General features: G+C 29.5%; 1 protein-coding gene across 4 annotated transcripts; it reads right to left on the bottom strand.

Annotated features, from left to right (window-relative positions):
• Positions 1-2,020: 2,020 nt before the first annotated feature.
• LOC111280821 (uncharacterized) lies at positions 2,021-10,271 on the bottom strand. 4 transcript variants are annotated; one of them, XM_089757026.1, is made up of 11 exons: positions 10,253-10,271; positions 9,779-9,887; positions 8,232-8,316; positions 6,800-6,874; positions 6,679-6,715; positions 4,506-4,589; positions 4,318-4,378; positions 4,111-4,217; positions 3,600-3,665; positions 2,473-2,627; positions 2,021-2,313 (listed from the first exon to the last, which is right to left on the bottom strand). In XM_089757026.1, the coding sequence occupies exons 2-10, from the start codon at positions 9,864-9,866 to the stop codon at positions 2,532-2,534; spliced, it is 699 nt and encodes a 232-aa protein (XP_089613152.1). In that variant the 5' UTR covers positions 9,867-9,887; positions 10,253-10,271; the 3' UTR covers positions 2,021-2,313; positions 2,473-2,531. The 4 variants fall into 4 exon arrangements, with proteins under 4 accessions (XP_089613152.1, XP_089613151.1, XP_089613153.1 ...); XM_089757025.1 differs by having other exon boundaries at positions 10,240-10,258; XM_089757027.1 differs by lacking the exon at positions 10,253-10,271 and adding an exon at positions 10,059-10,077.
• Positions 10,272-14,439: the final 4,168 nt, after the last annotated feature.

Here is a 14,439-nt window from a genome sequence, read left to right on the forward strand (position 1 = left end):
ACCCATATTCTACTTTGGAATCATTGACCATCAAGAATGCAGTGATTTTTATTGCTTAGGTGTGGGTGCTTAGTCAGACTGGTCCATTTTTGTCTGTAAATAAATTTAATATGTTAAAATATTATATTGTAATATGATATAAAAATAATAAAAAAAATATATAAAAATAATACAATTTCAAGTTTTTAAAAAATTATATATGAATTTGTTAAAAATAAAAAAATAATTTATTTTTAATATATCAATATAAATTATGATATATTAATTTTTATATTTTATTATGTGCTAAATACAAAATAAACATATATAGATACATAAATTATGATTCTATGATAAAACTCTTTGTTTTTCTTTTGAAAAAAAGTCAGTGGATGGCTAGTGGAGCATCATTAAAGGTTGGGATCATCTTTCTAAAGTGCCAATCATGAAGTTGGCACATAATTTGCTCATTTCTTCAAGTATGAGCTAAGATCACATTTTTTATTTTTAAGCTAGAAAAATTTTATTAATGAAGTTCAATTACAAATTTCCCAAGGAAGAGCCAATGGAAGCTCATCAAATACCAATTTGAGCCCCACACCTCATATTCTGTGCTAGTGCCCTAACATTAACCTCTGGTATTAAGATCACATTAAGCTATTGGCTTTGGCCTTCGGGACCTTATTGGATTAAAATAAAAAATGCAAATTCTTATTAAAAGTAGTCTTTTCATCATTTTTAGATACCAAATGAATTTTACAGTAAGTAAATAATAATAATAATAATAAAAGAAAATCCAGAAAACAGTAATCTACCATTGCACGCTTCCATAATTGATGGATAACTGTTTTACTTCAGTGCTACTGTAGCATTACTCTTCGAAACCAAAGATCAAACAAATGTTGGCAAAACTAATACCAGCAAACAGCTACAATTAGGGCTAAATTCAATTCCAAAAAAGAAAGATTCCTCCAATTGGCCATTAGTCTCTGGTTAAGCTTTTTTTGTAAGGGAAAACATTAACTTTATAGCATATGTAGAGCCTCCTCACAAACAGCCGAAACATGCGTAGGATCTAATGAGTTACTTTTTTCGCACTATGATTTCTGCTTGACTGTTAGTTGTCTAGGAAGAAAATGCAGCCTTAAAAAATTCCAACCACCCAAATGCTCCAAAAGAGATGTCCACTCTTTCTTTTCATTTAAACGTCATGAAGCACATCAATATCAAACTTTGCAGCACAAGTAGAACATGAAAGTTTAGATCTACGGACATGACCATTCCTGCGTAAAAGGAAATGGATACATGCAAGCAGACATACGGTCACAAGCAAAGCATACCAAATTATATGCGCCAAAGGGCAAAGGCAGATTCAAGATTTTTTTCCCCGTCCACTTGTAATTGTATTAAAAAAAATAACAGATTTACTAATTTTTCTTCAAATTTTCTTAATTTTCAATTTACCTCAAAAAGTGGATCCCCCTGCCAAATGGTTACCTAAACTTCAATTATCCATGACAGATCTGAGGTCCTTTTCACAGGCATGATATGTAACTATCAAGCATAAATCTTATCAAGGAATAAGCATGCGAGACAACTGCTTCTCAGGCATTTTTCATGCAAAAATATTGGCAGAGCTGAATCAGAAAAGGGATCACAACCATTGGAGATTGCTATCCACTGTCCGACATAGGCACATCAATAGCAGTGATCATGATATACCTTAGAAAATGAGGATGGTTTTGACATAGCTAACGAGTGGATGACATGATAACGAGAAATGTTGCTACAATCCATCCATCTAAGGACCATCCTCAATGGTTGCAGGTGCTTCACAATTCACATCATTTGCTCAGGCATGCCTACAATGAAGCCCATACCTGTCACAACAGACTGGGGAGACACAGGAACCAGTTGCAGGAAGATTTTACCATGTACTAAATTGGTGCTATTTCGGCCAAGATATTCTATGCAAGACAAAATACCTTCTTCGAAAACATGGCTGAATTTATATAAACGAGACAAATCCGAAGAAAACCCAGACAAACCTAACACCTCTGTAATCTGATAAACAGTTTTGTTCATAATAAAACATTCCAATCCAACTACTTTGAAGATCCAAACAAATTACTATAAGAAATCCAGTTGGGCAAAGTTAGAAGGATTAATGATGGGCGCTACAACAGAAATACAATTCAATATATTGAGACCATCTCCAGCATATTTGTAACAAGAAGTAATTTTGGAGGTAAGCTTCGGAGAAGACATCTATATTTTGAAGAAAAAAGATATAAAAGGCAGCTGGAGAAGCATGGTACCGCAATTCGAATATTCCTGACAACAGATTATTCACAATAATTTTGATTAAAGAATGTCACACTGGGACAATCTTTCAAATTGACTTACTGATGCCTTAAAAAAGTAATAATAAAATCACTTAAGGCTCTAGAAAAAGGGAACAAAGAAATGGAGGGGTTAAACTTTAAAAAGCACCTGCTTTGATACATATGGAGTTTACAGCTGAGAATCAAGTTGACAAACCAAATAAGACTTTAGCTCTGCTTCGCCTGCATCCACTCTACAAAGTTGTCCAGGATCAACGGCCAAGCGAGGTCTGGATTATAATTACTATGGTCTGGGAAACTTATCTGTTAAAATATCAAAGAAGGGAAACAGGTAAGTGCTTGATGAATTATCAACATAAGGTGGAATGCAAACAAGACCAATGGCTGATAATTAGGTTATTATGCCAAATAATGTGCAAGATTCAAGTAGCAATAAAGTGTACAAGATGCACGAGAATTTTTCATTAGAACTACAAGATTATATCCTTTTCATTTCTTGTCCTTATCTGTTCTGATGATATATATATATATAAATAAATAAATAAATAATCACTGTAATGTCCAAATTGACAATTGAATTGTACTTTGCAATGACCCATAATTTGTTGTATAGAACTGCAAAGATCAACAGTTACGATGGTGGTGGAGGCAGAGCCTCACCTTCTGTTTTCCTATTATTTATATTGTCCTCATTTTTATGCCAAACAAAGTCCCTCTCTGTGTCGTCAACTTTTCATTCCATATTTGCAAGAACATGAAATTTTAACTACTAAAGAAAAAAGTAAGCCAAGATTAGAAATCACTTCCAGCCCAAAAATATACGTACTTTTATCAATGAAAAATAATTGCACAAAATTATAGAAAAAAAAAAAGAAAAGAGACCAATAAAAGTCTCACAATAAAGAAGCCAATAACAACCACAACATGCAGGAAGTGAGGGCACTCCTTCAGTCTTCCCTCTAATCTTAGTCTACAAATATGCCATGGGGATTCTACCACACGCTACCAATTACTATTATATCTTCACCTATGGAAGCAGTGAGAATGGCATCAAATTCTCGGCTACCCCTTGACCACGAACTATGTTATTTGAAAGATATAAGTACAATTCTGTAAGTCACTTCAGAATTTTTTAATTTTCATTAAGTGCCTGTCTGTGTGAGCATACTTGTGAAATGCAAAGATCTAACAACTGACTGTAATTTTTTATAATGGTGTATCTAAACTTGGGGAGCACAATAGAAAATTCCATAGCAAGGATAAACTTTGATGCACCTCATTGCAGAATCGGAAAAAGCCCATCCATTGATCCATGTTTATGACCTTATAATCACTCTGAATCTGCATTAACAACACAAGCATAGTGAGGCATATTTTTCTCTTCCTCTTGTTTGAGATTTGGATAGAACGGTAGTTTAGAAATATTACACAAAATTAGAAATGGGCAACTTCGCTCTGTAATCTAGCCCATCAAGTTGTTATATTCATTTATAAAACCTTTTGAGTTAAAAGATTAAACATTTAAGTCAGGAGAGTAACCCTATTTCTACCAGATATTTTGAAAAGCCCATTACTATAGCAATGTGCCTCAATCTGAAAATAGACTACATAGAATTTTTAACATATATACTACAGAATCCTAACAGCTAAAAACTGAAAGAAACTCATTTCCCATAATAACAGATGAAGATGTGCATGTACAAACAATAACATCCAGGAAATTAAGAACATAAAGCATAAATATCTGCAATCTCTGAGATAAAATGAAATAATTGTTGCAACCCACCTTCAAATACTCAATAAAATAGTCAACCTGTGCATGGAATTGGGACCCTAAAACAAGATCCAGCAATTGACATATGCTCTCTATATCTATACTCTTTTGTTTCTCCTCTGCAGAAGTAAATTAGAGAAAGTAAGCAGGAGCTCAATCAGGAAAAAAGATAGAGGTGTTTAGACATCCAAACTAAATGCCACAATATTATCACAATACCTGTCAGGCAATAGCGGAATGAATAGGAATAGAAATCCACAAAGTTTGATGGTCTCCTGACCTATACGATATGAAAAGAGAATATCAGCACTATTACAGACTTTTCCACCACAATTATCATTCATATGAAACAAATCTATTGAATATGAAATATGCTTTCAGATATCAAGCAGTTCAGAACTTTCTACCTCTTTCTCTAGCTCTGGGAGTGCCTTCCTTAATTTACTTACAGTGTCAGCTCTTAGTGCTTTTAATCCTCTTCGCCATTCCTCCTATAAAGATAAGATTCAAATGTTATTTTCAACTGATAATTTAACTACAAACATGTACAAAGATATACAAATATATATACAAATATATAATAAGAGAGAGCTTGGGATTTAAGGAACCAGTAAATTGTGGTCACGGCCACATTTTTGGTCATGTCACATTTATTGCAGCTGCGGATCTAACGGATAAAATAGCATTAGTTGCGCTCATTATGCTCGTGAATTTTTTTCTATTTTACACAATTTATCATAAATGAACTAAAAAATTATTATAGTCATAATAACATTTATTTATGATATTTAAAGTAATTTATGACATTTTAATTCTTTCATTTATATGTTAAAATAAAATTTTTAGTTACAAATCATAAATTAATAAGTATATCTAACATATTCATTAATATATTATTGAATTTATGGACTTGAATGTTATTATGCATATTTAATCTTATTAGGAAGAACGATGATGAACATTAAATTTTCTTTCATAAGATATGATTATCAGGGTAAGGGATTAAAATATAATTCTTTGAACATAGGTACTTGTATTTTACCATTAAATCAAATACACAAGTGCAACATTTTAAATAATTAATTAACAAAAATAATGTAATAATTAGCAACATAACCATAACCAAACTTACAAAAAAACATAGCCTTAATAATATCAAAATTATATAATAAAATTAATTCTTTTGAATTAAATGATTGTACATGTATTAAATTATAAAAATTAAATTAACTAAGTAAAAGCTAATATCCCTCTTCAAATTTCCCAAATATTCATTTCCCCTCCATATTTACTTTTCTCTCCAATCATTTCACCTAAACCCAAAAATAATATCAATTTTAGTCTTTAAAACCACGTGACATCGGTATCAGCCTTCAATTTGTAAACCAAATTCTCAGTAAATTCCAAACCCATTTTCTTCTCTTCTTGCCAATAGTAGAGCATGGTCTTCAGCCTTCCAAATCCCCATCCCATTTTCATCTATTTCTTGTTCCTCCTCTGTCTCTACTTTTCTTCCCCATCTTGCAACAGAGTCACCAAACACAACCAACCACCCTCTTGTCTTGCTCAGATCCTCACTGCCTCTCCTTCAAGAGATTTTAATCTGCCATGCCTCATTTATCTATCCCTCTCAAGAGTCAAAATTGGAGAAGACAACACAGAGCACAGCCTAAAGTCAACAGGTGTGGAGGCTAGATGAGAGCTCTTTCTTCAAACCATCCACAACTCAAATTTCAAAAAATGGGTATTTGTTTTTTACCATGAATTAATTTCATTTTTTACTTTGATTGAGGCTTAAATTTGTTGGATTTTGACTTAATTGTTTGAAGTTAGGGTGCGTTTTCTTCTCTGGTTTGGTTTTGTTTAATGTGTGATTTGATTTGGAAAATATGGAAAGCGGCTGTAACATCCCGATACAACCGCTATTGGCCGTTATGCCGCTATTTGTGGCCACAAAGCTCTGCTATGAGTGTGAACGCTGTTCACAACCCCATCATGGGAGAATAGGGCGGCAGAGGGTGCCGCTGCCGCTAAATAGCAGCCGCTACACTGCAATGTCACGCTATTTGAAACCCTGGTAGTTACACAGTATAGTGCATCAGCCAACCTATATCCATGCTATTATGATACTCTCAATGGGGATCATAGCTGTATTAAGAAGAAGAAACTCCTGTCTGCATAACACACACAAAAAAGAAAAAAGAAACTACCATCTACAAAAATTATTTTCTTTTAGCAAAAGCTTAATGTATTTTCACAACTCTCAAATATCGTGACTTAATCACAGAGATTGGAAACTGATCAAAATTAGTTCAACTTAAGACCAAAAGAATGACAATTAACGAAACAATAGATAAAAACAGAAATCTAGACATCCTCAAACAGCCCACATGCTAAAGCCAACCTAAAAGGAAAGATTGGAAACTATTGATTATTCTATATGACTGTGCCTAGACAAAGAAGAAATAGGATTGGAGGGCATGGAACCTAATAGCAATTTTGTTCAACGAAAATATAATAGATAACATTAACAGTTAAAATTATAAAAGTAAATGGAGATGGTACAACAAAAATTCTTACCAGGGTAAAGTATCCTTGTTTTTCTGCTTTCATTTTCCTGACACATCCACATGTAGTTTCAACACAAAGCTTAGGATAAAAGTTAAAAATGAGTGATCGGACGAGTTTATATTACACTTACCAAGCAAGCATCAAGATCCTAACATCTGTGTGATCGACTTCCATATCGGAACATAGAGTTTCAATCCCTTCTGGGCTGTTCAAATAATGTATCATACTATTAAATGCATTTCAAAATAGTCAAGAAGTACATTAGTTTCTATAATGATTATGCTCATTTTTAATGCCCATCACTTTATAAAATATAAAAATCGTAATTCAATTTTCAGCATCCTTATTTTAGCTTTGCAATGAGAGTCTTTCCACAGTATTAAGGATTTAGAGAGTAAAGTTAACTACATTTTAGAGCAAGACCCACCCCTTGAACTTATTCCATTATTATCTGGGTACTTCAAATCTATGTTGCTCTAACTCTTCAGTTTCCTAATGGGCATAAGTACAGAGTTCCAACCTTCCAAGGGAAAACTTAGAAAAAATGGAACATATCCTTGTTGGAAACATACCCATATTCAGCACTCACTATTGAACCAAGGAACATGGGGACTTAGCTAGTGCAAAAAACCAGTTAGCTAGAATTGTTAGCTTTTGTAGTAGCTAATCATCCAATCATTCTAGAAACTGATACAAGCAAAAATTACACTCTTAAGTTTTTCTAAGCAGAAAACCAGCACTGTATACCACATAGAAAAAAGTTACCCTTCATTACAACATTTCGTAGAGAAAATAAATCCTATAATCACAGCTTAAATGAAAGTATAGTTGATATAATCTAAAGCTTACTTGTTTATGGTGAAACCATCTTTCCTTAATATTGAAACTGTCAAGAATTTTAAACCTTTCCCAAAAATAATTTCGAAATTTATACTTGATATCAGTTACATTGAAAATCAAAGTGGGAAATTTAAGAAACATATAAACTGTCACTTATGTGCACATAAAGTCCAATCAAGAACTTATTTTGGGATAGAAGGGATAGACTCAATCGGCATATCATTTATTAGATATAAAAGATTGAAACTTCAGACTACATCTGCACTTTCATTCACCATGAGCTCAACCTTTCCTTCCTGATATCATCAGAGAAGTGGCCCAACTCATCTTAATTATATCATTCAGATTGAACTATACTTGTAAAAGTCCACATATTCAAACTGGGCTAGGATCCCTAAAATCTATATGAAAGATAAATGAGCAAAATTTCTTATGGTTTGATCACTAAAAGTTTTACAAAAAAAATTAACAAGATGAGATCTGTAAGTATGAGAGTATTGGCTGATAGTTACAGCATTTTATGATGCAAAACTATCTGAAAAATGGTCAGATGCAACATATCAGTAATTATCAAAATCCATATGGTACCAATGAAATTCTACAAAATTACAAAGGTAAACACCAGAAGACCTATTGGCCCTTACTCAAGGTAAATACCAAAATTACAAAGTCACAAAATTACAATATCACAAATTGAACTGCATATTCCACTAAGCACTTACACAATCATACCAGAAGACCTATTGGCATAAGAATAAAATAGGTTGTCAATCCTTTCCATCTCTTTTGAAGATGCCTTACTTGAAGCTGAGAAATATAAAACTCAAAGTGTCAACCCATTAGTTCACAACCTTAGAACAGATTATTCAATAAACATGAAGAATAATGTCAAAGCATTCTAACTACATACTCTAGAATGAGGCATCAACTTTCATGCAAGGACTAAAAGCTTTATGTCGTCTTTCAAGGTAGGCTTACGTAAATTCCATGTTGGTGAGACACCAAGTTAAACTATGGTTAATAGCACCTTGAGGACCAATTATTAGGGTTTTCATGATTGGCATCCTGGGTTGGAGCGTATGCTTGGCTAACAGATCAGATTTTGGAACACAAAAGTTCATATAGTTCTAAAACGAACCCTTATGATTGAGTTTTCTATTTTTTCTTGTTCTTTGAAATTTTTGAATACATATTTTTTTAACCATATTTTGGTTCCAATCCCATTTGATGTAGGAATTCCACATGTGTATAGGTCTGCCTTTATTCCTTGTTTTGGTTGAAACAAAATTGCTCCTACTCCTATGAAGAACCACTAATCCTAATCCTCTGCTCCTTAATCAGAAAATCTGCTAGCCATAAATTGAAATTTGATATGATCTTCTTCTAGACTTATTTTAGCTCTTTTTAACCAATTCTGATTTCTCAGTTTCCCTCCAAGTAAATTTATCACCACTCTTACTTTCTCAGGTTCTCATAGTGGCAATATCACTTCTATTTTCCATACAAAAGGAACCTATCGGTATTTTTTCAACCAAAACTTTTAATTGTTTAGCTCTACTTGAACCTAGACCAGGGCCTATGTTGTAGGACGATCTGAAACCAAAACTGTCCTGTGTCAATTGTCATTAGAGACAATAAACAAATAGCACTATAAAATGTGGTATTAGAGGAAGATTTTCCACTATGTTGACCCGAAACGAGGAGCGTCATAATAAGACAGAATTTCTTCTCAATTATGCTCAAGGATTTTGCTTAAAATTTTCAACTTCTCTAACTAAACCACGATTTTCGAATATGTTAAGAGTTAACTATCTTAAAAATGCATTCAAGCTACTACTTAGCCTTAAAATTAACAGGTTGTGTTCTCTTCAAAGTTCAAACAAGAGATTTCTTCTTCCCGTATTGTATCTAAAGATTTTTCTCCTTCATTTTCCAATTCTTTTCACATTTTTCCTATAATTAATTTCACAACAAAACCTCAATCCTTTTACCCGCTTAACTTTTCTTGATGGCTTATCGTTATCCACTAAATCCACCAAAAATACACAATCTTGAATTATGAACACGAATTATGCAAAATATGATCACTTTAAAAGAAAAAAATCAAACAAAGAATTAAAACAATAAAAAAAAATAACTTTAACAATCTAACAAACATCTAAATTCTGAAACAACAAAAACAAAGAGCAATTCAAATTCAGAAAAAAAAAAAAAAGCAAAAGCCGATTCTAACAAATTTCGGAAAAAAAAAAGAAAATGAGGGAAGTACCGGTGCGAAAGAGATCGGAAGGAGAATAATTGATCGGATTGGTTGAATTCGGTTGACCCGTTTTCTTGGATGCAGAACGACGCATCATAAACAAAACCAATCGAAGCTTCTTCACTCAACAAAAAAAAAAAAAAAAAAAAACAAAAACAAAAACAAAATCAAAATCAAAAACAAAAAGTTTAATAATGTGGCTACCGCCAATTTGCCTTTATTATTATTAGGTTTTTTGGTCCACCTCTTCCATCCTATTTATAGACCTAGCAATAAAATATTTATTTACCAGTAATTATTTTTGAATAATGTTCTTTTAAAAAAAATAGAGTTTTGATTGGTTGATTTGGTTTGTTTTTCTAAGGATTTGAAGCTACTCTGTTAAATGAAATGAAATCTAATACTAAGACGGCCTTAATTACTAATTTTTTTCAAAGGAAATTACTTTTGAGGTTGTTGTCATTTGTTACCTTTTGCGTTTACCTTTTGGCTGACGAGTGACGACTGTCGTTTTCTTCGTTTTCTTTCCAGGTTCTTACTTTTGACTCCTTTTTAAGTACTAATTCAAATTATGGGATTGAGTTAGTGTCTCTTTATATTTCATCGCATCTTTAGCATAACGTGATTAAATTTATTATATTAGCAATTAAATTTAAATATTAATTTTAATAAAAATAAATTAATATAAATTTTTATTAAATTTTTTAAAATTATAGTTATAATAATTTTTTAATTATATTTTTAATTTTTAATTTTATTATAATATAGAATTTTAATTTCATATTTAAATATTTTTTAATATGATATATTTACTTGCATAATATAATATTTATATTACTCTTTCTATTCTATAATATTAATCTTTCATTAATTTTTATAAAGTTTAAAGAAAATTTTTTGACTTTGATCTATATAATATAAAATTTATTTTCTTATAAATTTGAAATTTCATAATTTTTAATTACAAAAAGTAAAAAATTCATGAAAATAATTTTAAAATATGAAAAATAAAATATGTAAGTGTAAAAAAAATGAACATAATTTTGAGACGTAAAAAAAAAAAAGTAAACAAACAAATGTGATGGAGAGAAATTTTTTTTATTTATTAATTCAGTGCTTAAAAGATAAATGATACAATTAACATCCAATTAAATAATAGCACCTATCATTATTAATGGTCACATCACTAATAAAAATCATCTCAATTTGCTTAGGCGCACACGTGATTTTTCACGTGTGGTAATTATTTTAATATGTAAAAAATTTTTAAAAATAAAATTTATCTTTTAGAATAAAAAAGTTTAATTTTTTATAGAATTTTCGATGTTAATATTCAAGAACCGAACCAACTGAAATATCTAAAAAATATTAATATTAATATTTTAATTAATTGCATTTTTTAATTATATAATTTTTCTTTGACTTTTTCTCTTTCGGTCTTCAACCCTCCCCTCGTGCTTTATCTCCCTCAAACCCTCACGCTCGCCATTGCGCCAGTCGATCTAGACACCATACGTCTCAATCAATGACCAACGACAACCACCTATACTAGATCTCACCTTTATTTCTACTCTATCCTTTCACCTCTCACCGTCGACAAAAAGAATATTAATCTTCATTTGCTTTTTGTTTCATCTCCAGCAAACAATAATCACTTTGAACTTTTTTTTGCAACTCAAGTCAATTGTTCATCATTAAGGTAAGATCCTTTCATTTTTGGGATTTCTAATTATTTTCAGCCATTTTCCCTTTTTTATTACTTTGGGATTTTAAATTATTTTTAGGCATTTCTCCCTTTTTTTAAAATGCTTAATTTGCTTAGTGACAATAAGTTTAGTGGGACATTGCATATTGAAAAATCCTGGATTAATTAATAGCTTTTTAGGCAATCCTGGTTTGTGTGTTGGGAGGGATGAAGCTAAGCATAGAGGTTATGTTTTGCTGCTTAGATCCATTTTTGTTTTAGTTGCTTTAGTGTTTGTTGTTGGTGTGTTTGGCTTTACTTCAAGCACTAGAGTTATAAGAAAGAAAGGGATAAGTCTAAATGGACTTTGATTTTATTTCAAAAGATGGGTTTTAGCGAGTATGAGATATTGGATTGTTTTAGTGAAGATAACGTGATAGGGAAAGGAACTTCCGGGAAAGTTTAGAACCGGCTAAACCAATGAAACTGAACGAAATAGATTGGATTAAGTCGGTTTGGTTTTCTCGATTTTATCTTATATTTCGATCAGTTAAGTTTTAGTCTAAGATTAAGTCAATTCAATCAATTTTGCGATTTTTACAACCAAATTAATCGAAACGACAATTTCTTTAGGCCTATCACTTGTGAAATTAAAAAGCTATATTGACAATATATTTAATAATTTCTTTTTCTATGGTAGAATGTCATCAAAAACTATTGAAACATTCATTAATAGTCTTTTAAATCTTAAGCTTAATACATGAGGTTAAAATTATTAAAAAAAAGAAACAATTTACGCAGTACCTTTGAAACCACCTGACTCATCCATTTGTTAGCAATTTTTTTAAAAGGTTAAATACAAAAATTATTTTTGTATTACATTTTTTGTTAGTTTGATAAAATAAAATTAAACAATTAAGTATCTAAACTTTCATTCTATCACAAATTTTGATATTTTGAACCAAATTTGTTAGTCAAGCTATATATTACTTGACATCAATAGGGATGGCAACGGGTCAGGTCGGGATGGGTTTTTACTTGCCTCGAACCTGACCCGATAATTTTTTATTATTTTTATATCCGAACACGATCTGATCCAACATTATATAAAATCATATTCGATCCGATCCGAAATTAATAAAATATTTTTTTTAATATTAATATAAATATAAAATTAAATATATATAAAAAAAATATATATAATTATAAAATTAAATAAATAACTAAAAAATTTATTTTTATATATATATTGGGTCGGGTAGGGTCGGGTTTGCCTAAAACCCGACCCCGACCCAACCCGATACTCGATTTAAAAAAAAAATCGATCTTAAAAGGTCGGATCGAATCGAAATTCGTCGATTTCAGGTTTTTTTACCTTATCTATACATCAATATCTAATAAAATCATGACACATGAAATGAAAGTCAAATCATCGTTACATCATCATTACCATGTTAACTTTAAAAGAAAAAATTTTAAAAATTTCAAAAAATACTAATAAATTTAAAAACAAAAAAAAATCTAAAAATAAAATGAAAAAACAAAACAATTTTCTAAAAAATTAAAAAATTTAAACAAATCTGAAAAATTATAAATATCCTAAAAATGTTTAAAATTACAAAGAATTTAAAAAAATGAAAAAAATTTAATAAAATTCCAAAAAAATTGAAAAGGCAAAAATGTGAAAAAATTAAAAAAAAATTAAAAGCAAAATCTTTAAACTAAAATAATTTTTAAAAAAATTCAAAAAAAATAGGAAAAGTTTTTAACAATTCCAAAAAAGTTAAAAATATGGAAATTTTAAAAAAATTTAAACGTTTAGGAAAAAAAACGAATCATAAAATTTTTAAAAAACAAAAAAAAGGGAAAAAATTGAAAAACAATATGCAGTATTTAAAAAATATTTAAAATATTTAAAAAATTGAAAAATAAAAAAATGCCCTAAAAATTTCAACAAAAAAAGTAAAAAATTGAAAAATTTTCAGAAATTCAAAATTTGAATAAGAAAATATGAAAATATCAATATATAAAAATGAAAATTAAAGTTTAGCCCTTTGCTTTTTTTTTTTTCAATTTTTTAAAATATTTTTAATTTTTATATTTTAAATTCTCATATTTGTTTTTTTTTTTGGAAATTTTTCCAATTAAAATTATTTTCCCATTTTTTAAATTTTTTGGGATTTTTTTAGATTTTAAGAAAAATTCTTGGGATATTTTTTAAGATTTTTCTTGAATTTTTCTTTTTCAAAATATTACTTTTAAGATTTTTTAAGAATTTTCAGTTTTTTTTTCCTTTTTTGGAATCTCTTCTAAAAATTTTAAAATTTTTAGAAATTTTAGGAGTTTTTATGATTATTCATTTTTGGAAATTTTAGGATTTGTTTTCTTGTTTATTAAAAATCTATAATAATTTTTGTTACAAATTTGAGAATTTTTTTTTTACATTTTAGGAATTTTAAAATGTCATATATATATTTTTATGATTTTGTTTTTTTTTTTAATTTTTACTATTTTTAAAATTTTAAAATATTTTGTAGTTTTAGGAATTTGACTTAGAATTTTTTGAATATTAATTTTTTTTCAGATTTTTTCTTTTTTTTGAATATTTGGAACTTTAAAAATTTATTGAATTTTTTCAAAATTTCAAGATTTTTTATTTTTTTTGGAATTTTGGAAATTGTTTGAATTTTTTATTTTTTCAAAATTATTTAGTTTTTAATTTTAATTTTTTGAGGTTTTTAACTACTAATTTTTTTTTGGATTTTTTAAATTTTTTAAAAAAATTTGTTAGAATTTTGGATTTTTTTAATAATGTTGATGTGAAAATGATGTTGTGGTGATAACCGGACGTTTTTGACATATTTCATAGTTTTAAAAGGTGTTAATGAGATGCTAGCAACTTAACTAACCAAAATATCAAAATGTATGATGGAAGAAAAATTTAGGTACTAATTGTAAATTTTATTTCTTGAACATGATTTTATTT

Source organism: Durio zibethinus, chromosome 28 (assembly GCF_047325235.1).
Source record: "Durio zibethinus cultivar Kanyao isolate XHJ-2024 chromosome 28, ASM4732523v1, whole genome shotgun sequence".
NCBI lineage: Eukaryota > Viridiplantae > Streptophyta > Magnoliopsida > Malvales > Malvaceae > Durio > Durio zibethinus.

What these genes read in the sequence shown, in the direction of transcription:
- LOC111280821 (XM_089757026.1), bottom strand. Translation starts at nt 9,866, where the DNA reads ATGATGCGTCGTTCTGCATCCAAGAAAACGGGTCAACCGAATTCAACC. An exon ending in TTCCGATCTCTTTCGCACCG is followed by an intron (nt 8,317 to 9,778) that starts GTACTTCCCTCA and finishes TATATTTCTCAG; the next exon opens with CTTCAAGTAAGGCATCTTCA. An exon ending in TCCCAGAGCTAGAGAAAGAG is followed by an intron (nt 4,379 to 4,505) that starts GTAGAAAGTTCT and finishes CATATCGTATAG; the next exon opens with GTCAGGAGACCATCAAACTT.